The sequence below is a fragment of the Entelurus aequoreus genome, linkage group LG02, assembly GCF_033978785.1.
Source record: "Entelurus aequoreus isolate RoL-2023_Sb linkage group LG02, RoL_Eaeq_v1.1, whole genome shotgun sequence".
NCBI lineage: Eukaryota > Metazoa > Chordata > Actinopteri > Syngnathiformes > Syngnathidae > Entelurus > Entelurus aequoreus.
In genome coordinates this window covers 69,485,705-69,511,642 of record NC_084732.1, presented here as the reverse complement: position 1 = coordinate 69,511,642, position 25,938 = coordinate 69,485,705, and the positions used below count along the sequence as shown (strand labels likewise).

Here is a 25,938-nt window from a genome sequence, read left to right as displayed (position 1 = left end):
TTAAAGTTAAGTTAAGTTAAGTTAAAGTTAACTTAACTTAACTTTAAAAAACTTAAGTTAAAGTTAAAGTACCAATGATTGTCACACACACACTAGGTGTGGTGAAATGTGTCCTCTACATTTAACCCATCCCCTTGTTCACCACCTGGGAGGTGAGGGGAGCAGTGGGCAGCAGCGGTGCCGCGCCCGGGAATCATTTTTGGTTCCAACCAAACCAACCTTTGATGCTGAGTGCCGAGCAGGGAGGTAATAGGTACCATTTTCATAGTCTTTGGTATGACTAGGTATGACCTACCGATCTCAGGGTGGACACTCTAACCACAAGGCCACTGAGCAGGTGAAGGATTGATTTATCTCACTTTGCATGGAATGAGTTGATATCACATGTTAGACTCCATTTGAAGTTGAATTGCTGACATCAACTTTTGAACTCTATTTCGTTTTCGTACAAGGTTCCTAAACCAAATATGACTCATTTGATTAACAGGACAGAAAGTACTATAACAGGAGTGAGTTTTTAGCATGAAATTAGCAAACATATGAACTACAACCACATGGCATTTGTGCTAAAAGTACTGTATGTTGTTATTCAACTAAAACATTTATTTTGAAAATAAAAATATATCATCCAAACAAATGAGATAACGGGACTGTGTTGAGATTTTAAATATACAGAACCATAAATGAATTAACTAATTTTGGCCTCTTGATGCAATTTCCCGTGGGCCATGTGACTTGTGCAATAGTTCACATTCGTCACGGTAACAGGACTGAATGGAAAACCCAGGGAGACGACTAAAGTGTGAACTTATTTATTATCAATGAAATCAAAGTATAATTGAGATACGGAGTACCACACATTTCTGAAGGATTTAAATGATAATATTTCATGATGAAGTCTTGTATAGTCATATTTCAGTGGCCTTGTGGTTAGAGTGTCCACCCTGAGATCGGTAGGTCGTGAGTTCAAACCCCGGCTGAGTCATACCAAAGACTATAAAAATGGGACCTGTTACCTCTCTCAGCATCAAGGGTTGAAAATTGGGGGTTAAACCACCAAAATGATTCCCGAGCGCGGCCACCGCTGCTGCTCACTGCTCCCCTCATCTCCCAGGGGGTGGAACAAGGGGATGGGTCAAATGCAGAGGGTAATTTCACCACACCTAGTGTGTGTGTGTGACTATCAGTGGTACTTTAACTTTGACTTTTAGGAAGTGAGGACAGGCACAAAAATGTTATTTTTCCAAGTGTTCAAGGTTGTTTGAGCTAATTTTTTTTTTTACATTTTATCTCTTAAATATGCAATCAGATCAATGTGCAGGGCTTTTTGCTGAGTAAAACATGTATTTTAAAGTTTTTTTTCCTAAATTGCATGGATCCTGTGGCAGCTATTGTGCAGGATCCCAATATAACAGCAGAGTTTTATCAGTTGGACAGGCAGAAACTTGTTACGGATCTTAATACAATGCACGTCACATCAAATGAATCACTATAAATGATGAATGAGTTATCTCTTCCATTTCAAGCCTTTAGTTCATTCAGTCACTGTAATTATGCCAGTGTGGAAATGTCTCTGATGTTTCAGATCACAGATTCTGATGACCTATAAAATGACTTATAAAACCTCAAATGGACGTCGTATTGTGAGACATCTTAGTCTGTGCGCAGTCAAAGTGGGTTATTTGGTATAAAACCCGAAGAAAAGACAAAATAAAGCTGTTAAAACTGTGTTGTCAGACAAAAAGCAGCACCAATTAAAGAGCATTGGTTTTATTCTGTCTACGAGCATGACTATAAAAGATGGCGCTCTGCTGAATTCACGACTTCGGTGACCTCCGAAATACACAATAAACCCCAAATAACCTCAGTATTTCAAGTTCCAAAATAAAACACCTACGCTCGTCGACATATGTGTGATTCATTCTTATCATCCATTACAAGGACATGGTACATGGTACACTGGACCAAGGACACATTCTTACCTATATTGTGTTCTGTCAACACCAACTATCTACTCGCTTTTTGTAGATCTTGTATACATCTGCTTGTATTTCATATACATGTTGAATTTAAGTCAATGTGTTGATTAACTAGTTACTTGGGTGGAAAAAAAACGGCAAAACTGATTTGTGCAATAACTCTTATCCGGGGAAGTTGGGAAACGTAGGCCCACTTAACCAGAATAATTGTGTAGATGGAGGATTTTTTTTTAATGTATTGGATTTTTTTTTAAATGTATTATTATAGTCTGCTTTCATTAAGGACAAAATAAGGAATTGCTAGAGGTAGCTTTTCTCATTTTTTTGCTATATAATTATCATTCACTTCACTTTTTTCCAATGTGTTTATTTGTTTTTACTATTATTTATTAATGTACTGTTTATATGAGTGGAACCCATTTATGTCGACACCCCTGGGACAGGTCGACTGTCTTCGACATAAGCCAAGGATTCCCATATATATACTGTATATATACTGTATATACATATATATATATATATATATATATATATATATATATATTATATATATATATATATATATATATATATATATATATATATATATATATATATATATATATATATATATATATATATATATATATATATATATATATATATATATATATATATATATATATATACATAGTACAGGCCAACAGTTTGGACACACCTTCTCATTCAATGTGTTTTCTTTATTTTCATGACTATTTACATTGTAGATTGTCACTGAAGGCATCACAACTATGAATGAACACATGTGGAGTTATGTACTTAACCATAAAAGGTGAAATAACTGAAAACATGTTTTATATTCTAGTTTCTTCAAAATAGCCACCCTTTTCTCTGATTACTTTTTTGCACACTTTTGGCATTCTCTCGATGAGCTTCAAGAGGTAGTCATCTGAAATGGTTTTCACTTCCCAGGTGTCATAGTTTTGATGCCTTCAGTGACAATCAACAACGTAAATAGTCTTGAAAATAAAGAAAACGCATTGAAATGAGAATGTCTGTCCAAACTTTTGGCCTGTACATATATAGTACAGGCACACCTTCTCATTTCAATGCGTTTTCTTTATTTTCAAGACTATTTACCTTGTTGATTGTCACTGAGGGCAGCAGGGTGAAACAGGGGATAGTGCATGTGCCTCACAATACAAAGGTCCTGAGTAGTTCTGAGTTCAATCCGGGCTCGGGATATTTCTGTGTGGAGTTTGCATGTTCTCCCCGTGACTGCGTGGGTTCCCTCCGGGTACTCCAGCTTCCTCCCACCTCCAAAGACATGCACCTGGGGATAGGTTGATTGGCAACACTAAATGGTCCCAAGTGTGTGAATATGAGTGTGAATGTTGTCTGTCTATCTGTGTTGGTCCTGTGATGAGGTGGCGACTTGTCCAGTGTGCATCCCGCCTTCCGCCCGAATGCAGCTGAGAAAGGCTTCAGCACCCCCCGCGACCCCAAAAGGGACAGGTGGTAGAAAATGGATGGATGGATGGATTGTCACTGAAGGCATCAAAAATATGACACCTGTGAAGTGAAAACCATTTCAGGTGACTACCTCTTGAAGCTCATCGAGAGAATGCCAAGAGTGTGCAAAAAAGTAATCAGAGAAAAGGGTGGCTATTTTGAAGAAACTAGAATTATAAAACATGTTTTCAGTTATTTCACCTAGAGATGTCTGATAATATCGGTCTGCCGATATTATCGGCCGATAAATGCGTTAAAAAGTAATATCAGAAATTATCGGTATCGTTTTTTTTAATTATCAGTATCGTTTTTTTGTTTTTGTTTTTTTTTTTTTTATTAAATCCACATAAAAAACACAAGATACACTTACAATTAGTGCACCAACCCAAAAAACCTCCCTCCCCCATGTACACTCATTCACACTCATTCACACAAAAGGGTTGTTTCTTTCTGTTATTAATATTCTGGTTCCTACATTATATATCAATATATATCAATACAGTCTGCAAGGGATACAGTCCGTAAGCACACATGATTGTGCTTGCTGCTGGTCCTCTAATAATACTAACCTTTAACAGTTAATTTGACAAATTTTCATTAATTACTAGTTTCTATGTAACTGTTTTTATATTGTTTTACTTTCTTTTTTATTCAAGATAATGTTTTTAATTTATTTATCTTATTTTATTTTATTCATTTTTTTAAAAAGTACCTTATCTTCACCATACCTGGTTGTCCAAATTAGACATAATAATGTGTTAATTCCACGACTGTATATATCGGTTGATATCGGTATCTGTTGATATCGGTATCTGTAATTAAAGAGTTGGACAATATCGGCATATCGGATATCGGCAAAAAGCCATTATCGGACATCCCTAATTTCACCCTTTATGGTTAAGTACATAACTCCACATGTGTTCATTCATAGATTTGATGCCTTCAGTGCCAATCTACAATGTAAATAGTCATGATAATTAGGGATGATGTTTGATAAGAAATTATCGAGTTCGAGCCTATTATCGAATCCTCTTATCGAACCGATTCCTTATCGATTCTCTTATCGAGTCCAGATAGGTTGTTGTATATGGAAAAGAACACACAATATTTGGTTTAACAAAATCTCACTTTTATTATATAAGAAAACAATTTAATCTAATAAATAAATAAATATTGACTGCTACCCCCCTAAAAAAAAAAAAAAAATATATATATATATATATATATATATATATATATATATATTGACTGTTGTTACCCAAAGTATATTAAGTGGGATTTTTCAGAAAAACAAATATATACAGTAACACAAAAACACGCTGTCTCTGTGATCACTATAGGTGTATAAATAATAATATAGTGTTAAACAAAATCAGTCCCTTGGGCACAAAACTGAAAATAATACAGCTCTCCAAAAAGTGCAATTCTGCTGCTATTTGACATGACTGTTTGTTATGATGCTTTGACATTTTTGCACTTTATTTCTTTATTGAAAAAAAATTCTATGAAGAGAAAAGTTCTTTGCAAATGTGGTTACAATGCTAAAAAATGAAAATTTAAAGCTAAAAAAAGAAATACACTTTGAGTTAACATTATTTCTTTATAAGGGGAAAGATGTTATGAGCTAGGGAATATAACAACTATACTACCCAGCATGCAACGGGAGTGACGAGCATGTGCGGTAGCCCCGAAAAGTGTTGTCATATCGTCACCCGTGAAAGTAAACGTCAAGAACTCAGCCAACACGCCTCGTCTGCATTATTTATAATTAGACAGACAACACATATACAGTGTGATTTTGTTTTGTTTACAAGGAAAGAAAAACAAAAGTTAAAAAAGGGAGATGTCATATATGTATGTGCTGCGGTTGCTTTAAGAACGTTGCGACAGCTGCCGTAAAGGAGGTGCGTTGCTAGCCTGGTTGCTATGTTTCCGGTTGGTCGTAAAAGTGTTCTTCATGTGTTTGTTCCCTGCTCAAATCTCTCAGTAAAGTTATTCATTGGATTATACCTTTTGTTTTCAACTTTATTACTCCTTGGAGCGCTTTTTCCCGTCCATTTTTTTCCTGCTTTCCCTATCTGCGCCTAATGACTGAGCTACGTGACGCCATTTCTTGTGATGTCTCACGGGGCATTTCTGGTCGGGACGGGATTCGTTCCGAGGGATTCGAATAAAGAACCAACTCTTTTTCTTTACTATAGTGGTCTCGATAACGGGTACCGGTTCTCAAAAAGGGATTCGAGTCCGAGGACTCGGATCTTTTCTTATCGAACAACCGGGAAAACCGGTTTCGAGTATCATCCCTAATGATAATAAAGAAAACCCATTGGATGAGAAGGTGTGTCCAAACTTTTGGCCTGTACTGTATATATATATATTGTGGAGCATCACAATACCTCCGAACAGGTGAGACTGGGCAGAGGGCCAGCCATCACAGTGAAAGCATGCACCAGGAGGTCAAACTACGCCACTCTTTAGGTGTGGTCATTGAAGGCAAGTACATCCCTAATTTTATTCTCAATCAGGCTGAGGTGTGGCCACCTGCCCCAAGGCAGCTGTGGCAGGTTGGCAATCACTGTGTTGGAGTTAAATAGCACCTCGGTGTTTGACTCATTGTGTGGCGGGCTCCCTGCTGGGAAAGGTCTGCTTCCATCGGGCGGTAAGTGTGTTGCTCCACTGAAATATAGTTTGTAAATTAGTCTGCTAAATGTGTAAGATGTTTGATTCATTGAATGCTGGGATTTATTTAACTTTGCACTGATCAGTTTCTTTGCTATATGTTCCAGGCAATTTAGGAGACATGATCCAGACTTGGAAAAAGTGACAATTTGTTTGTTTCAAGGGAAGCCCCAATCGGGAAGAACTTTAAGTTATCCTTTATTCAGAAAAACTGACTGAATAAAACAACGCTGCGGCGTTTGAACTTTAAACAGAACTGTCTCTGGGAGGTTGGTTTGTGACCGCACATCACAAATTGGTGGAGAATGCAGGTATAGAAGACCCTCCCCAACCACATTATGGAGCAAGCAATAAGGGCACTCCTGCAAAGCCAGGCGGGGTTGCAGAATGCAATGAAGGAACTGCTCAAGCAGGTCAACAAAGACGAAGCAGTGGTTCGAGCCCCGGGGGGAGTCCTCACCAAACAAAGCCCCGATGACGACATTGAAGCCTATTTGGAGCTCTTTGAGCGCACTGCTACCAGGGAGCGATGGCCACCCGGTGAGTGGACAGGAATAATTGCCCCGTTCCTCATTGGGGAGACCCAGCACGCCTGCCGCGACCTGCCAGCAGAGGACGCACGAGACTACACCAAGCTCAAGGCCGCCATATTAGCAAGCCATGGGTACAGCCTACCAGCTAGAGCTCAGCGATACCACGCCTGGGCCTACTGTGCCAGCCAGCCGCCCCGGGCCCAGCTCGCAGAGCTGCTACGCCTTACCCAGGGATGGCTGACGAGTAGCGGGGAGACACCCTGGATCCAAAGATTGGTGATTGATCGGTGTATTCGAGCTTTGCCGCCCGATGCCAGAAAGTATGCTGCGCAGGTGAGCCCCGCCTCCCTGGATTCTCTGGTAGCTCTGTTGGAGAACTACCAAGTTAGCAACGAGATGCTCCGAACCACCAGAGCTGCGCCAAGCCGCCCCACCCCTGCTGAAAGGACGGGCCGTGCGCGCCTGCGATCTCCTCCACGTAATGCCCCAAGGGATAGCAACCCACAGGAAAGGTTGGCCCGGCCCCCCAGAAGGTGCTATGTCTGCGGGCGAGAAGGCCACATCTCCTGGGCCTGTCCGGAACGGGACCGAGACGTCTCAATGCCCTCTGCCGCCAGCTCGGGTGCCCACCGACCTTGCTTGCACACCGGGGACACCGGCCGACCCCATGCCTCCCTGCCGGTGCGGGTGGGAGGTACCGACGCCCATGCCCTGATTGATTCTGGCAGCGTCGTCACCTTGGTGAGGGCTGACTACGCTGGTCCTGTCGGCTCAGACACCGTCCCGGTCACCTGCGTCCATGGTGATGTCCGCCATTATCCGGTCAGCCATATCCGGGTCCAGACCCCCCGTGGAGACGCCGTTGTGGCTGCTGGGGTGGTCCCCAACCTACCTGTCCCTCTGCTGATAGGCACGGATTGTGTCCTCTTCCAGCGGTATTGGAACCCAGGCCGCCGCCCACATCCTCCCCGACAAACAAGACGCCGGGACCGGCGCCCCGCAGCCTCGACCCCGCGGACCGCATTCCCCACCTTCCGAGCACCTAGAGGAACCTCACCAGGAAGGGGAGCATCTGAGAGAGACGCCAGTGGGGGAGAGACCCCTCCAGCCAGTGAAGACCCCTTCTCTGAGTTCCCGCTCATGCCGGTCGAGGGGAACCCACCTCAAGGCGAGTACGCCACAGCCCAATGGGCTGACCCGAACCTGGAAATGGCCCGCCAAAGCGTCGCCACCATAGACGGTCAACTGGTCGCTGGGGTGAGTGGGGTGTCTTATCCTCATTTTTTGGTAAAAGCGGGTCTGTTGTACCGAAGTGAAAAAACTAAGGGGGGGGGAGTTGTTGAACAACTATTAGTGCCGAAAAGTTACGTCACCCGGGTGTTGTACCTCGCTCACTCCCACCAATTAGGGGCTCATCTGGGAGCCCAGAAGACTTACGACCGAGTGGTCGCACGTTTTTATTGGCCTGGGGTGAACCGAGCCGTCGAGGACTTTTGTCGCACATGTCCGGAATGTCAAAAAGCGGCACCGCGGCCCTTTCTCCGGAATCCCCTTATACCCCTTCCTATTATTGAGACGCCATTTTCACGGATAGCTATGGACATTGTGGGGCCGTTGCCAAAATCGTCTCGTGGACACCGCTATATACTGGTCATTGTCGATTATGCAACCCGATACCCCGAGGCCATTCCCTTGCGTGTTGCTACCGCCAAGAATGTTGCCCATGAACTACTCATGCTTTTTAGCCGGGTTGGAATAGCAGACGAGGTTTTGACAGACCAGGGTACCTGTTTTATGGCCCGTGTAATGACCGCGTTGTATAAATGGCTTAAGATAAAACAGATCAGAACCTCCGTCTATCACCCACAAACTAACGGACTAGTGGAACGCTTTAATTCAACCTTGAAGACAATGTTAAGGAAACTGGTTGAAGTTGACGGGAAAGACTGGGACCAATTAATTCCTTATGTACTGTTTGCTATTCGTGAAGTGCCCCAAGCCTCTACAGGTTTTTCCCCTTTTGAGCTGCTCTACGGGCGGAATCCACGGGGTCTGCTGGACCTCGCCAAGCAAGCCTGGGAAAGTCAGCCCTCCCCCCACCGGAACGTTATAGACCACGTGGAACACCTACAGGAGAGAGCCAGAAAGGTATGGCCACTGGTCCGGAACCATATGGAGAAGGCTCAAGCTGCCCAGGCACGAACATACAACAAGGGCGCTCATCTCCGTGAGTTTAAGGTGGGTGACCTTGTCTTAGTATTGGTCCCGACGGCAGAGTGCAAATTCTTGGCTAAATGGCACGGCCCGTACGAGATCGCTGAGCGAGTGGGGGCCGTCAACTACCGTGTGCAGCAACCCGGCCGGAGGAAAGGTTTGCAGCTGTACCATGTAAATGTATTGAAAAGATGGCACACTGCTGCACCTTTGCCTAGCCCTGCCTTTCTAACGGACCTCTCTTCCCAGAAACCCGCCGTCAATGTAGGCGTAGACCTTGGCCCAACACAAGTCCAAGATGTCCAAGAGCTATTGGGCCGCTACCGGGACATTTTTGCAGAGATGCCCGGGCGCACCCATGTCATAGAACATGACATAGAGACCCCGCCTGGGAAGGTGGTCAGGCAACGACCATACAGGGTCCCAGAAGCGCGGAGGGAAGCGATAAAAGAAGAGGTAAAAAAGATGCTTGACCAAGGCGTCATTGAAGAGTCCTACAGCCCTTGGTCCAGTCCAATTGTCATCGTCCCTAAACCAGATGGCTCCTTGAGGTTTTGCAACGACTTCCGAAAACTAAACGAAATATCCACCTTCGATGCATATCCCATGCCTAGAGCCGATGAGCTGATTGACCGCCTTGGACCTGCCCGCTTTGTCAGCACCATGGACTTGACCCAAGGTTATTGGCAGGTACCCCTGACCCAGAGAGCCAAACCCAAGACGGCCTTCTCAACTCCAGATGGCTTGTTCCAGTACACTGTCCTCCCCTTCGGCATCCACGGGGCCCCTGCGACCTTCCAGCGCATGATGGACCGAATCCTCCGTCCTCACCAAGCCTATGCCGCCGCCTACCTTGATGACATCGTGGTCCACAGCGCCACCTGGGCCCACCATCTGGAACACCTGGAGGCTGTCCTCAGGGCCCTTCGTCAGGCTGGTCTAACAGCGAACGCCAAGAAGTGCCGGGTAGGATGGACCGAAACTGACTACCTCGGGTATACGATAGGCCGTGGGTGTGTGCGACCCCAAGCCCAGAAGGTGGAGAAGATACGGAATTGGCCCCGCCCCATCACTAAAAGACAGGTGCAGTCCTTCTTAGGTCTGATCGGCTACTACCAGAAGTTTATCAAAGACTTTGCCACAATAGCGGCCCCCCTCAACGACCTCACTCGCCAACGGTCAACCCACCGAGTATCTTGGACCACCGAAACGGAAGGGGCCTTCGAGAAGTTAAAGCAAGCTCTGTGTGAGGAACCCATCCTTGTTGCACCTGACTTCACGAAGCCATTCGTCCTCCACACAGATGCCTCTGGCACTGGGATCGGGGCAGTCCTAGCCCAATTGGTTGGCGCCGATGAACACCCCGTAACCTTCGTTAGCCGAAAACTGCTAAAGCACGAGAAAAACTACTCTACCGTGGAAAAGGAGTGTCTTGCTGTGAAGTGGGCCATCCACCATCTCAGGTATTACCTATGGGGAAGACGCTTCACTCTGGTGACCGACCACGCCCCCCTCAAATGGATGGCCACCAATAAGGACAGCAACGCTCGGGTGACACGCTGGTTCCTGGAACTGCAAAATTATAAATTCACTGTCGAGCACCGCCCTGGAAAGGATATCCGCCACGCCGACGCGATGTCCCGCCGCTACGAAGATGAGGAACAGGAAGCTCCTCGTACCAACAAGGAGCTTAGGGGGGGGATATGTGGAGCATCACAATACCTCCGAACAGGTGAGACTGGGCAGAGGGCCAGCCATCACAGTGAAAGCATGCACCAGGAGGTCAAACTACGCCACTCTTTAGGTGTGGTCATTGAAGGCAAGTACATCCCTAATTTTATCCTCAATCAGGCTGAGGTGTGGCCACCTGCCCCAAGGCAGCTGTGGCAGGTTGGCAATCACTGTGTTGGAGTTAAATAGCACCTCGGTGTTTGACTCATTGTGTGGCTGGCTCCCTGCTGGGAAAGGTCTGCTTCCATCGGGCGGTAAGTGTGTTGCTCCACTGAAATATAGTTTGTAAATTAGTCTGCTAAATGTGTAAGATGTTTGATTCATTGAATGCTGGGATTTATTTAACTTTGCACTGATCAGTTTCTTTGCTATATGTTCCAGGCAATTTAGGAGACATGATCCAGACTTGGAAAAAGTGACAATTTGTTTGTTTCAAGGGAAGCCCCAATCGGGAAGAACTTTAAGTTATCCTTTATTCAGAAAAACTGACTGAATAAAACAACGCTGCGGCGTTTGAACTTTAAACAGAACTGTCTCTGGGAGGTTGGTTTGTGACCGCACATCACAATATATATATATATATATATATATATATATATATATATATATATATATATATATATATATATATATATATATATATATATATATATATATATATATCTGTCAGTAGACTCCATGTAGAAGCGCCAACAACTACAACATGGATGACGGGGGGAGGACGCAGTCGAAGAGATGGCCAGAAAGTTGTTTTGTGCTTTTATTTTGTTCCGCTAGTTTCTGTGTTGTGTTTAGTTTCACCCCTTGACTTCAGTTAAACGTAGCAAACCTGCTTCCTACTGGGGATTATGGAACTATTTACCTCAGGTGGGTCTGCAGCTCCATGGTTACCGGTCCCTGCTACTTCTTCTTGTGCTATTGAGACTTAGTTTACCTTTTCATGCTGCACCTCCTGTTGCTACAACCCTGTGGCAAAGCTTCTAAACTTCGCTTTTCTGTAGACGTTCAACTGCCTTTTTGTGCTTTCCTGCAGTGCTAATCTCCTTCTGATGCCGTCCTGCTGACCTGTGAGCTGTAATCTTTTGTTTGGAATGTTATCCCTTCATGCCCATTTATTTGGTGCATTCTATTTTTATACTGCTTTTCCCCATCCCCTTCAGTGTATTTGTATCCTTTTTTATTTTTATTAATAACATTGGCTGCAACATTACAGTCTGGCAAAATTTAATCATATCAAACATAACACAGTCATTAAAGCTGTTCTCCAAAACATTCACATTTTTAAGAGGAATGATCCCTTTGCTTTCCAAAATTTACAGTACCGCATTTTTCAGACCATAGGGCACACAGGATTATAAGGCGCACTGCTGATGGGCGGGTCTATTCCAGTCTATTTGTACACCAGATTATGAGGCGCATTAAAGGGTTCATATTATGATTTTTTTCTACATTTAAAACACTTCCTTATGGTGTACATAACATGTAATGGTGGTTCTTTGGTCAAAATGTTGCATAGATTACGTTTTACAGACCATCTTCAAGTACAAACCCTGTTTCCATGAGTTGGGAAATTGTGTTAGATGTAAATATAAACGGAATACAATGATTTGCAAATAATTTTCAACCCATATTCAGTTGAATATGCTACAAAGACAACATATTTGATGTTCAAACTGATAAACTTTTTTTTTTTGTAAATAATCATTAACTTTAGAATTTGATGCCAGCAGCACGTGACAAAGATGTTGGGAAAGGTGGCAATACATACTGATAAAGTTGAGGAATGCTCATCAAACACTTATTTGGAACATCCCACAGGTGAACAGGCAAATTGGGAACAGGTGGGTGCCATGATTGGGTATAAAAGTAGATTCCATGAAATGCTCAGTCATTCACAAACAAAGATGGGGAGCGGGCCACCACTTTGTCAACAAATGCGTGAGCAAATTGTTGAACAGTTTAAGAAAAACCTTTCTCAACCAGCTATTGCCAAGAATTTAGGGATTTCACCATCTACGGTCCGTAATACCATCAAAGGGTTCAGAGAATCTGTTGCCATCCAAGCAACGTTACCATGGACGCCCCTGCTTATTTCAGCAAGACAATGCCAAGCCACGTGTTACATCAACGTGGCTTCATAGTAAAAGAGTGCGGGTACTAAATAAATGGTAAATGGGTTGTACTTGTATAGCGCTTTTCTACCTTTTTAAGGAACTCAAAGCGCTTTGACACTATTTCCACATTCACCCATTCACACACACACACATTCACACACTGATGTGTGTGAATGACTGGCCTGCCTGTAGTCCAGACCTGTCTCCCATTGAAAATGTGTGGCGCATTATGAAGCCTAAAATACCACAACGGAGACCCCCGGACTGTTGAACAACTTAAGCTGTACATCAAGCAAGAATGGGAAATAATTCCACCTGAGAAGCTTCAAAAATGTGTCTCCTCAGTTCCCAAACCTTTACTGAGTGTTGTTAAAAGGAAAGGCCATGTAACACAGTGGTGAACATGCCCTTTCCCAACTACTTTGGCACGTGTTGCAGCCATGAAATTCTAAGTTGATTACTATTTGCAAAAAAAAAAACAAGTTTATGAGTTTGAACATCAAATATCTTGTATTTGTAGTGCATTCAATTGAATATGGGTTGAAAAGGATTTGCAAATCATTGTATTCCGTTTATATTTACATCTAACACAATTTCCCAACTCATATGGAAACGGGGTTTGTAGATGCGCCGTATTTTGGGCAATTTTATTGTCGTGTCTCTACTTCAACAGTGTCTTCTCCCCGTCATCTTTGTTGTACCGGTAGTTGTTAGTGCTTCCGCATCGAGTCTACTTACAGAAGTTAGAACTATAAGCTACTTTATATTAGAAATGGCAACAGCGGAGGATGAATTACCCACAACAAGAGGAAGGAGGAAAAGAAAGAGCTTATTAACTATGGTGCAGACTACAATTTTGCATAATTTTGCAAAACAAAACGTTATATTAGATCTCCTAACAGGTGACATTTTGGGGTCCTTATACACACACCATAATAATACCCGCATGTTGAAGCACACCAGCATGGTGACATAGGGGTTAGTGCTGGTGCCTAACAATAAGAAAATCCTGGGTACGATCCCCGGGGGACGTTCTCCCCGTGACTGCGTGGGTTCCCTCCGGGTACTCCGGCTTCCTCCTATCTACAAAAACATGCACCTGGGGATAGGTTGATAGGCAACACTAAAATTGGCCCGAGTGTGAATGTTGTCTGTCTATTTGTGTTGGCCCTGCGATGAGGTGGCGACTTGTCCAGGGTGTACCCCGCCTTCGGCCCTAATGCAGCTGAGATAGGCTCCAGCCACCCCCCGTGACCACTGAGAGGGACAAGCGGTATAAAATGGATGGATTTTGAAGCAAAGTACGTCTGACTACAGTAGCCGCAATGCTCCGTGTTCCATCAAGCGGTGCGGCTTCGGATCATACTAAAACATTTGGACAGATTTTTGAGCGCCGTGTGTAATGTTCTATATTCTCGATGAAACATCCAATTTTGGTCTTCCTTGCTTAGGGGTACTTGCTAGCGTCATTTATTGAACAGGTGTCAACCTGCAGTCCACACTTATCTCTTATGTGTTACTGCCATCTACTGGTCACACTTATCATTACACCACGTACCAAAAAGATGAGGATTTTTAAGTCTGAAAAATACGGTATGTTGTATCTAATGTTGACGTCAACTTAAGCGGGCCTTTTTTTTTAGTAATATGAAGGACATAATAAACTATGACTTTTTTGTTTTCGTACTCCCCAACCTTTTCGCATGATTTGGTTTTCTGCGAAACATTTTGCCAAAAGTTTGCCCCGGTTTTCGTGTATCCTTTTGGTTATCGTGCGGCTCAACAATGCGCATAACAAATTAGGGCTGCAGCTATCGATTATTTTAATAATCGTGTAATCTACTGATTAGTTTGTTCGATTAATCGAGTAATCGAAAACAACACACTTAAAGCCTCAATGCGTATTTCAGGGAAAATACTTGAAATGAACAACACTTTTTGTGCTTGCCATAACTTCTATTATTTTTCTTTTAAGAAATACACATCATCAACATTAAAATTGCACCTTGTAATTTTGTTTATAGATTATATGAAATCTGTTGTTGTGTTCCCTAATTTGAGTGTACATAAAGGAAGGTGTGTGTTGCTGAGCCCGACCTGGACATAATCTGGACTGGAACGGGTTTTAAGAACCTATTAAACAATCTAATTTAATTGACTACCTGGTCTGGTGAAGATAATGTCCTTTATTTAAAAAAAACAAAAAAAACATTTTTTTTTAACAAAAAATAAGTTAAAATAAAATAAAAAAAGTTACATAGAAACTAGTAATTAATGGACATGAGTAAAATTAACTGTTAAAGGTTAGTACTATTCGTGGACCAGAAGCACAGACTGTATCCCTTGCAGTCTGTATTGATATATATATTGTAGGAACCAGAATATTAATAACAGAAGGAAACAACCCTTTTGTGTGAATGAGTGAGAATGAGTGTAAATGGGGGACGGAGGGTTTTTGGGTTGGTGCACTAACTGTAAGTGTATCTTGTGTTTTTTATGTTGATTTACTAATTAAAAAAATAAAAATAAAATTGCACTTTTCGCATGTGTGCATTAACAAAAACTAAGATACAATTTAAAAAAAAGCTCTCTGCTGTTCGCTGCCTCACAGATCACGACCCCCACACACCACCACTCTCATGTGTGCTCTATTGCAGCGGCCGTGCTGAAACTATGTCCATGTATTTAAAGTTCCTGGCACTCTGTTGGTTCAACTAGTTACACTAATTAAACGATTAATTGAAGCAATGGAATATTATTTGACGCTTTTTCCAAATTAAAGTGTTTGTTAAAAAAAAGCTATTCATAATTGAGTCCCTAAACGAAGAATCCTTGGTGACTTTGGGTTTGATCTACTAAGATCCACATCTTACACGCTCAGCGGCGTATGCAAATTATCAAATTACATGTACAATCAGTGGGTGTTTGCTTGTGATCTACTAAGACTGTGTGTACAATTGATAACTGGTGCAGACCCCCCTATTTAAATAAAGTCTTTGTGTGATCATCTACTGCACATTCATGATTTCATGCTCCTTCCTAGGGCTGGGCGATATATGGAATATACTCGATATATCGCGGGTTTGTCTCTGTGCGATATAGAAAATGACTATATCGTGATGTCCGAGTATACGTTCTCACGCAGTTGCTTTTAGCTGCGGGCATTAAGACTACAGGCTGTTCTCACTCTTTCGTGTCTCTCCTTCGCACAGAGACATAAAACAAGCGCACCTTCTTACATACGTCACATACTTGTCATACGCCCTCGCTGAGCAGAGAGGTAGCGGAATGGATAACATTAGCTGTGATGCTAGTGGAGTGGTGCGAGTGGTAATACGAGAAAGAAGGTGCGAATCTGGTAACAAATGGAGGGAGAATAATTCCCATTGTCTGGCGGTGGTTTGGCTTCAGGCGGGAATATGTTGAACAAACAACCGTAATATGTCAAGTAAAAGCGTTGCTACAAAAAGTAGCATTACTGCTAATTCGTAGCATCATTTGAAAAGTCACCCGCTAGAGAATGAAGAGTGCTTGAAACTTTGCATGTCAACATCTCCGGCCGGTGCCACACCCAACAAAATGCCTAAGCAACCTGCACATCAACACCATTTCCACATCAACACCGTATGAAAAAAATAGTCAAAAACAGAAGGAACCTACCACATAGCGAAGGATATACACTATTTGATTTCCTATTATGCAGCTAATTTTTATTTGACAGTTATTGAAATATCTTGTGTGACATCATGCACAAAAGTGCACTTTATTTGTTTTAAACTATTGTAGTGGCGTTCTGTAAAAAAAAGTGCACTTTAATTTAGTGTTGTCTTAATATGTCACCTTAGTGACATCATGCACAAAAGTGCACTCATAGCTTGTTTTAAAATGTCTCTGACAATCTTGCACTTTCTGTTTTGGAAATGACATGAATGTTTGTGCCACTGCTTAATAACTGTTTAATAAATACACTTTTGGTCAATTGACTTAGTTGTGATTTCCCTCTCTGCATAAAAGTTTAAAATTATTATATATTAATGCAGTATGAACAAGAATGTTTTAATGTAGACACATAATCATCATACTGGTGCGATTATATGCATCAAGTGTTAATTCAAGGCTAAGGCAAATTATCGAGATATATATCGTGTATCGTGACATGGCCTAAAAATATCGAGACATTAATAAAAGGCCATATCGCCCAGCCCTACTCCTACCTGCAGTGTTCTGCTGTTTTTAAACATGCAGCAGACATTTATCACATTTCCTGGGCATGTTAGAAGCAGTCCTGCAGGACGTCTACAATGGAACCAACTTTTTTGGAGACGCTGGTACTAACAGCAAGCGTGTGTTGAAATATTCCAGACGCAAGAAAAATATTTTAACATAGAGTAGACATTTTAATAATGTATTTTAGTAATATATCCTATATGAAACGACTAATGTCATAAAAAATAAAATAAAAACCGCCAAAGACACCAAAACACATCAATTGGTTTTAATCAGCCCCTTAAAGGCCTACTGAAACTAACTACCGACCACGCAGTCTGATAGTTTATCAATGATGAAATCTTAACATTGCAACACATGCCAATACGGCCGGGTTAGATTAGTAAAGTGCAATTTTAAATTTCCCGCTGAAAACGTCTCGGTATGATGACGTCTGCGCGTGACGTCACAGATTGTAGCGGACATTTTGGGACACCATTGTGGTCAGCTATTAAGTCGTCTGTTTTCATCGCAAAATTCCACAGTATTCTGGACATCTGTGTTGGTGAATCTTTTGCAATTTGTTTAATGAACAATGGAGACAGCAAAGAAGAAAGCTGTAGGTGGGAAGCGGTGTATTAGCGGCCGGCTGCAGCAACACAAACACGTAGCCGGTGTTTCATTGTTTACATTCCCGAAGGATGACAGTCAAGCTTTACCATTGGCCTGTGGAGAACTGGGACAACAGAGACTCTTACCAGGAGGACTTTGAGTTGGATACGCTGTACCGTGAGTACGCAGCTGCGGCTTCCAAACATTTGATCGCTTGCCCGTACGTGCGTGCCGCTATGTGCATGTCACGTACGTAACTTTGGGGAAATACATGTATATGTGCTGTATGAACTTTGCGGAGGTGAACGGTACTTTAAGATTAAGTACCAATGATTGTCACACACTAGATGTGGTGAAATTTGTCCTCTGCATTTGACCCATCCCCTTGGGGAGCAGTGGGCAGCAGCGGCGCCGTGGGCTGTGGATTGAGTGTGTTGTGCGGGTGTTTGATTTGTATTGGCGGGTTATATGGACGGGAGGGGGGAGGTGTTTGTTATGCGGATTCATTTGTGGCATATTAAATATAAGCCTGGTTGTGTTGTGGCTAATAGATGTCTTGTGTTTATTTACTAATTTAGTCATTCCCAGCTGAATATCAGGTCCCACCCGCCTCTCACAGCATCTTCCCTATCTGAATCGCTTCCAATGCCATCTAGTCCTTCACTCTCACTTTCCTCATCCACAAATCTTTCACCCTCGCTCAAATTAATGGGGACATCGTCGCTTTCTCGGTCCGAATCGCTCTCGCTGCTGGTGGCCATTATTGTAAACAATGTGCAGATGTGAGGAGCTCCACAACCTGTGACGTCACGCTACTTCCGGTACAGGCAAGGATTTTTTATCAGCGACCAAAAGTTGCGAACTTTATCGTCGATGTTCTCTACTAAATCCTTTCAGCAGAAATATGGCAATATCGCGAAATGATCAAGTATGACACATAGAATGGACCTGCTATCCCCGTTTAAATAAGAAAATCTCATTTCAGTAGGCCTTTAAGTTATCTAGCAGCTATAAAATTTAAAAAATATCTTCCTGAATAGAAAATATGTCAAATATTTTTATTTTTGACAGTCTATATATGTTGATGGAGCAGCAGCGCAATCGCCTCCTGCCAGGTTGCAGATGACCAAAACAACTGTTGCAGAACAAGTTTTAGTCTTGATAAATCACACCGTTTTAGTGCTAAATAGTTATGTTTGCATTTTCTCCTCCAAGTATTGTGGGCGTTCTGATAATCAGCCTGTATTCTGCATATACATGAAGACAGACCCGCTAATTGGATTATGCTTCTCATTCTGCTGACTAAAAAGACGCAATCCTCTGGCACAAGCTTAGTTGATCAGCTTTTGCACGAGTTTTAGCATCCGCAAACCTTAGTCTCCGTGCTTTTTTTCTTCGAGTGCGACTGCAAAAAAATCCATGATCCTTTTCCATCTTGAAAAACAAGCGTGTTCAGTTAAGTTAAACGTACTGTGAAGTGTTTATGTATCCCTTTCATTTTCTCATTTATATGTATTTCACATTATTTTCAGTGTTAATATTTGGTTTATTATGGGTGTCTGTGGGTCTTCGGCTGGTGCAAAGCTAAAAAAACCAACTTCAATGTCCAATTATATTTTCCTATTGTTTGTTTATTTTAATTCCCTCTCCCCCCCAGCCCACCTGCGCTGTTCTGACTCCCTGCCTTAATAAGAGGTTGTTTGTTGGAGAAATATTGACAGCCAGAGAACACATTAGCACTTGAGAGACAGCGGCTCACTGGGGAGTTGTAAACAGTGCCAGCATGCAGCTCATCAATAAGGTGAATGCATTTGTATAGATGACCAGAAACGACACGAGCAGTCCACCCGGCGGGCGTGGAAACCATTACCACCGACACCGGTTTTATTGATTACACAACAAAGTGGGGAAGCTCACGCTGCAATTGGTAGGTCACACGCACCCTCCTGACCACAATGCTTGTTTGTGTTTCCCCCTCTGGGTCCTAAAGTGAGGTGAGATTCATGAGCTCCGTATCTTAAATCTCCACTAGCCTAGAAAAATTGTACACAAACACAAACGTTCCTGCTTTTTGGGGTTTAGGTACTTTCCGGTGACGTGCGGTCATGTTGCTGGTCGGTAAGGCACTAATTCCTTATTAATCTTGATAATATTTAACTAACTACTGACTAGGGTTGTACGGTATACCGGTATTAGTATAGTACCATGGTATTAATTAATCATATTCGATACTATACCGCCTCTGAAAAGTACCGGTCCCCTGCCACCCGTCGTCGTCACGTCGTGTCATTGCTGGTTTTACGAGCAGACGAGCATGTTCGGCAGCGCACAATCACGGAGTACTTACAAGCAGACACAGTGTTTGGACAGAAAAGGGACAAAGGACGCATTTTGGCTTGAAAACTAAAGATAAAGGTGAAGTTATATGAAAACACTAATCCTCGCTTCAATGGCGACAAACAAAGTAAGTTTCTTACAAGTATCATCCCTGCAGGACGAGGAATAGCTAAACATGCTTCACTACACACCGTAGCTCACCGGCGTCACAATGTAAACAAACGCCATTGGTGGATCTACACCTAACATCCACTGTAATGATACCAAAGTACAGGAGCGTATGTAGTCAATACTACTATGATTACGTCGATATATTTTGGTATCACATCTCCTTTCGTTTAAAAAAAATACATATTATGTTTATAAACTCAGGAATTACATTCCAGGACACATGAGGACTTTGAATATGACCAATGTATGATCCTGTAACGACTTGGTATCGGATTGATACCCAAATTTGTGGTATCATCTAAATCTAATGTAAAGCATCCAAACAACAGAAGAATAAGTGATTATTACATTTTAACAGAAGCGTAGATAGAACATGTTAAAAGAGAAAGTAAGCAGATATTAACAGTAAATGAACAGGTAGATGAATTATTAATTTTCTACCACTTGTCCTTAATAATTTTGACAAAATAATAGAATGGAAAATGACCCAATATGTTACTGCAAATGTCAGCAGTTAAATTAGGAGCCTTTGTTTGCTTACTTACTAATACAAGACAAGTTGTCTAGTATGTTCACTATTTTATGTAAGGACAAACTTGCAATAAAAAACATATGTTTAATGTACCCTAAGATTTTTTGTTAAAATAAAACCAATAATGTCATTTGTTGTGGTCCCCTTTATTTAGAAAAATATCGAAAAGTACCGAAATAATATTGGTATCGGGACAACACTACTACTGACTTGTTTTTATAAGTGTTGTAAAACAATTACTTTTTTAAAATCAGATTAGTGAAGTGAAGTATATTTATATAGCGCTCAAAGCCCTTTACATAGTGAATCAGGGAACATGCTTTTTTTTGCCGTACTAAAATATGATGAAGCGTATGTAGCGCTTGGCTTCACTGCAGTGTGTTGTTGTTTTTTTTAATGTTAATAAGAATATAATGTTATGCAGAGGTGTACTTATAACATTTTAATAGACAGATGATACTATTTATAGTCGCAGTAGAGAGTATATGTTTTCTTCTTCGTAGGGGGGTGTAATGGAACATAATCGAGAAGCTTTGCCGTAAAGCAACCTGATCCGCCTTTCAGGTAACCATCCACGGTTAGGGTAATGTAGCATACGCACTCAAAATAAATTGTGTGATTAATTTGCATTTATACATGACTAAGACAATACGTTTTTGTGATTGTTTGCATGAGATTGCATGCTACAGGTGTATTAAAACAAGGAGAAATACATTCGAAAAATGCTTTTTTCTGAGAGCCATAATCACTGAACTCTCACTTAAATATTCATCACTTTGATTACTGTACAATATCTGTATATTATGCTGCGTATCATAACTCTCACTGTCCAATATCCACTCATCATTACTGTACAGTGAAACCATTCATCTGTGCAATATTTACATTTCTTACTGATAATGCAATAACTCACACATATTACTTTTACACATATGTATATAGTCAAAACCATGCACCTCTTTTCCTTATTGCTTTTATCAATTTAATTATAATATATATATATATATCTATACATATATATATATATATATATATATATATATATATATATATATATATATATAAAAATATATATATATATATATATATATATATATATATATATATATATATATATATATATATATATATATATATATATATATATATATATATATATATAAATACTATTTTTTACATTTTCTCTTTTTTTTCTCTTCCTTTGTCTATTTTTATTTTTTTCATTTCAAGTCTGCACCAAAGATCTGGTTTTAATCCCTTTGTACATGGGTATACGTGACAATAAATAGCATTCTATTCTATTCTATTCAATTATTTTCTATTCTATTCCATGAAATAACGTGTTAACTTTGACAGCCCTATAGCCATGAGAGTGTAATTGTGTTGCACCCTCCATTCGTTCTCAACATGTCATACACATTCAGTGCAAATAATAGTTACTGTATTGTCATGCAGATTTATTTTTGTACTTTTAGTAGACTATTTAAAAAATGCTTAAATCTGATGCATTGAAATATTTATTACAGACTAAATAACAACAATAAGAAAACAAAATATTCTAAATAGGGTCAAAATGTAGTTTCTCTAATATTGAAAATCGCATTACAAGTCTAAAAGTTCAGTTTCAATTGAGATTCATAACAAGAATAACAGAAGGTTGTCCTGGATTTGTCCTACTCAGGCTGTATGTCTTTTTAACGAAACAGCTGCCTCTGCGTAGAAGAGCAGCAACAAGCACCTGTAGAGCTCACCTGTAGAGCTCACCCTGCAACGCGGTCTGCTTTCCGTGTAAGACTTGCATATCAGAAAAGTTCCAGGACTGCTTTCAAAAAAGTTTTCGCCTTTGAAATGTACCATAATTTCCGGGCTGTAGAGCGCACCTAATTATAAACTGCACACATCAAATTTTTGGCTGAATTTTGCTGTACATACATTGGTCCCAAAAGTCTATAAGCCGGAGGTGTACACATTTAAACATGAAATATTTCAACAGGCGCATGTGTTAATTCGCAAATTTAACCAAAGGCAATACCTGTGACATACAGTCGCCTAACGGAATACGGTCTTCATCGTCATTCTCCTCCTTCGACTTCTTCAGCGCCCTGTGTCGTGGGCCAGTTTGTAACGGTGGATTTATTTTTTCAATGACTAGGTCAATCGTCTCCGGCTTTGGGGCTACGTCTTGTGCTTTTTGTTGTTGTTTACCTCCATTATTGAGGGTGAGTCCATAGTGCGCTGAACGGCTGATTAGATGATTGCATGAGTACCTTTGACCGTGAGTACCTTTGATTTAATGTGAGCAACTTCATTGGTCTGATGTGACGAGATGGGCGGCATGTGAACAATCCATAAATTAGCCTCAGCATCGTTTAAAGCGCACGGTTTAAAGCGTGGGAAAAAAGTAGCGGCTTACAGTCCGGAAATCATGACAATTCTTGTGGAGTCAAACGCACAGTAGTTCTCTGCCACGCCTTCATGCACTCCTGGTAGGATTCTTCCGAGATCCTCCACAGCTTTGTTGTCACGGCGATCTTGATGATGAGCACATTTCAAAAAGGGAAAACAATCCCATAGAGCCAGGTCAGGTGCGTTGGGAGGTTACTTCATCATGGCGAATATCTTCCCGGCCAGGAACTGCAAGGTGCTAAGGCCATTGTGAGCAGGTGTGTTGTCATAATAAAGCATCCATGAGCTGTCCTGCCACAACTCCCGCCTCTTCACGAAAGATGCCTCTCACATCGAATAATGAATCCTAGAACTTTTCTGATATACCAAGTATGTCACGAAAATATTAACCAGAGTGCGATGAGTCAGGATGTATAGTTAATTATAGCAAGTATAACTCACACAAGGTGCCAATATTATAGGAATTACTTCAAAAACACTTTGTTATATATCTATCTTTTTTAAAATTATATTTATATCTGTATCATAGTACAGTAGTACCTCACCCTAAGTTTTGAGATAAGAGCTATCTCTCGGCTAACCATAATAAAGCCGAATGATGCAATAACGCGAGTTAATAATGTTCAAATAACATCCAAACGGTGGACATTTATCCATTTAAATATGGAAACGGTGCTGGTGGTGTATTTGACGGAGAAGCAGCTGGAAGGATATACCGCAGAAGTCCACCCTCAAAGGTAAATGCTGTCCATAATTTCACATTACTTCATAAAACTACTGTAGTTGTAGTATATTGTATTGTACTGTGTTTCATACAATATTTCAAAAAGTGTACTATTCTTTTTAAAACACATGTTACATGTTATAATTAATTAATAACCAATTAGATTTCATTTAATTTCAATGTGAGACATTTATTTGAGATACGAGTGTTTTAAGTTAAGAGCTCCATCATAAAATCAATTAAGCTCGTAAGTCTAGCTTTATTTGTGATTCTGTGTTCAGTACCTCCCACATTTGCTGATTTTCCAATTATTATATTTTTTTTCCTTTTCATTTTCCATGATTAGGCTCCTTCTCCCCTGAAAAGACATCACTGGTTCTATCACAGCAACACTTACAAGAACGACTTGACGTCCAGCCCCCTGTGGCGGATCTGTTCCATCATATGGTCCCAGCTTCCCGGATTCGACCTTGACCGGCCCGCCCCTGCCCCTCTGTACCGGGAGGCTCCGGCCGTACTCCCCCGGACCCCTCGTGGTCCTCCACGGTGGCCCCCGCCACCTGGGCCTGTGTGCAGCTGGCCCAGGCTTTGCGAGGTCACAGGGGGGTCGTTAGGACCCGGAGGGGGCTGGTGAGTGAGGGGCTGTTGGAGGCTCTGCTGCCGGACCAGGGGACGGGGTCGCGCCACAGCCGAAGACGGGATGTGCTCCAGTGTGGACGTAGTTGAGAGGGATGTGTCCCCAAAACTGAGCAGAAACACAAAAGACATACTATTAATAAAATCTGGTGGATATTTACGAGGTCAATCACACACAGCTTGTCCATCATACTGTCACACCGCGGTGAGGGATGTCTTGTCTTGGTTTTTTCTGTCTTGTGATTTGCATGTTTTAGTTTGAAAAGTAACTCTCCTCTCGTTTCAGGTCACTTGCCCTTCCTTTTGTGTCACCAGTCTGACGTCATCCCTGTTCCCTGATTGTTTCCACCTGTTCCCTATTACCCTCATGTGTCTTATAAGCCCACTCCTCCCTTTGTTCTGTGCCAGATTGTCTCGTTTATTCGTGCTCTCTAGCATCCATGTCCATGCCCATGCCTTGCCTCGTCTCGTGCTTATGTTCCTTGATCCTGAATCCCTTCGTTGCTATTTTGAGTTTTCCTTTCTTCCTCCTCAGCAGAGTGATTTTTGTTATTTAGTTTATTCAGCCGAAGTGGTGAGTTATCAGTTATTTTTCATTCTTTCCTCAAATTTTTGATTGACAATTTCTGTTAAACTTTATTAGATTAGATAGTGTAGAATTTTTCATAGCTGTTGTTTCTTCCTCCTGTTGGAGCGTTTTTTGTTAATACATTTTATAGCATATACGGCGCCAATTATAGTTCGTCTTTGCTTTTGTGTCCTCCGTTTGGAGTGATTTTTGGTTGTTCCTATTTTTTGGAACCTTTTTCGCCGATTAGTTTTTTTTGGTTAATATAGATATTGTAATTCCTTGACTTTGGAGGTGAAAGGAAGCTGTCAAAATAAAAGCCTGTCAAAGTTCCCTACTCTGCATCTGAGTCCTATCCTTTTTACCAAGACTGACACATACAGGATGTATATAATAAATGTTAAAGGGACTTAGGATTAATTTAGTCCTTTCTGACTTATCAAATGTTGATAAATGTTAAACATCTTTACATATTTAAAATTCTATTTAGACGAAGGGTAGAGGATTTTGTTTCAGGCTGTGAGGAAACACAAAAAAAGGTAGGAAAAAGTATTATTTTCATTTAATCGTGTCATGTGCATAATACCACTGACGTGCGACATAAAAAAACAAAACTTTTTTTAATATTAGAGGAATATTTTCCACCTTAGCAGAATGGAATGTGTTCTCTGTTCCGCTCGAGGAACACAAACCAACAAAAAACAATGAGTTCACCCTGTGTTTGTATCTTCGTTCAATACATGCACGCACGCGCGCACACACGCACACACGCACACACACACACACACACACACACACACACACACACACACACACACACACACACACACACACACACACACACACACACACACACACACACACACACACACACACACACATTGCATACATCTTAGTTTCGATGGTGAGAAGAGGTGCCAGGTACGAGATGGAGCGAAAGCATACGTGTGTATGTGTTTATTGAATTGTTTATTGTTTATTGAATGGATCCCCATTAGCTGACGC

General features: G+C 41.4%; 1 protein-coding gene across 4 annotated transcripts in view; it reads right to left on the bottom strand.

The window, feature by feature from the left end:
* LOC133638605 (synaptotagmin-7-like) overlaps window positions 1-25,938 on the bottom strand; it is a 452,289-nt gene that overhangs the window by 138,975 nt on the left and 287,376 nt on the right. For 3 of the 4 annotated variants that reach the window (XM_062031397.1, XM_062031405.1, XM_062031410.1), the window contains one exon: window positions 24,127-24,474. The exons of the other annotated variant lie outside the window; for it this stretch is intronic. In XM_062031397.1, the coding sequence (XP_061887381.1) occupies window positions 24,127-24,474 (348 nt within the window). The remainder of the gene's footprint in view (window positions 1-24,126; window positions 24,475-25,938) is intronic. 4 annotated transcript variants of the gene reach the window in all.